This window comes from Pundamilia nyererei, unplaced genomic scaffold (genome assembly GCF_000239375.1).
Source record: "Pundamilia nyererei isolate P.nyererei 1_Seehausen unplaced genomic scaffold, PunNye1.0 scaffold00856, whole genome shotgun sequence".
Lineage (NCBI taxonomy): Eukaryota > Metazoa > Chordata > Actinopteri > Cichliformes > Cichlidae > Pundamilia > Pundamilia nyererei.
Genome location: NW_005188257.1, coordinates 42,587 through 42,922, shown reverse-complemented (window position 1 = coordinate 42,922; position 336 = coordinate 42,587). Strand labels below are relative to the sequence as shown.

Genomic DNA, 336 nt, shown 5'->3' with positions numbered 1-336 from the left:
ACCTTTTTTTAGGGAGACCTGACGATAAGCAGCAGCTAGTTACAAAAATGACACCATTAAACACAGGCAGCAACAATATGCATGCAAAAATAAATAAACAAATTAAAAAGTTCTATAAAATCCCATTAAAATGAGAAACTATAACAAATCTGTTAGAAACTGTTCCATGTTCTAAACTTGGCCTCAATAAATGAATTGTGTCGTTTTCAGTCCTGCAGTTCGCTTCAAGGGTGCTAAATGGACCAAAGCTCTTTTGTTGAGCGTGATGCACGCTGGGCTCTTCAGAGGCTGCAGGCCTGTAACTTCTTGTCAGCCAGCTTGAGAGACACCCAGGTG

General features: G+C 40.2%; 1 protein-coding gene across 1 annotated transcript in view; it reads right to left on the bottom strand.

Moving 5' to 3' along the window:
* Positions 1 to 281: 281 nt before the first annotated feature.
* LOC102195864 (zinc finger and SCAN domain-containing protein 29-like) overlaps positions 282 to 336 on the bottom strand; it is a 6,662-nt gene continuing 6,607 nt past the window's right edge. The window contains exon 10 of the mRNA XM_005755035.1: positions 282 to 317. Coding sequence (XP_005755092.1) covers positions 282 to 317 — 36 coding nt within the window. The remainder of the gene's footprint in view (positions 318 to 336) is intronic.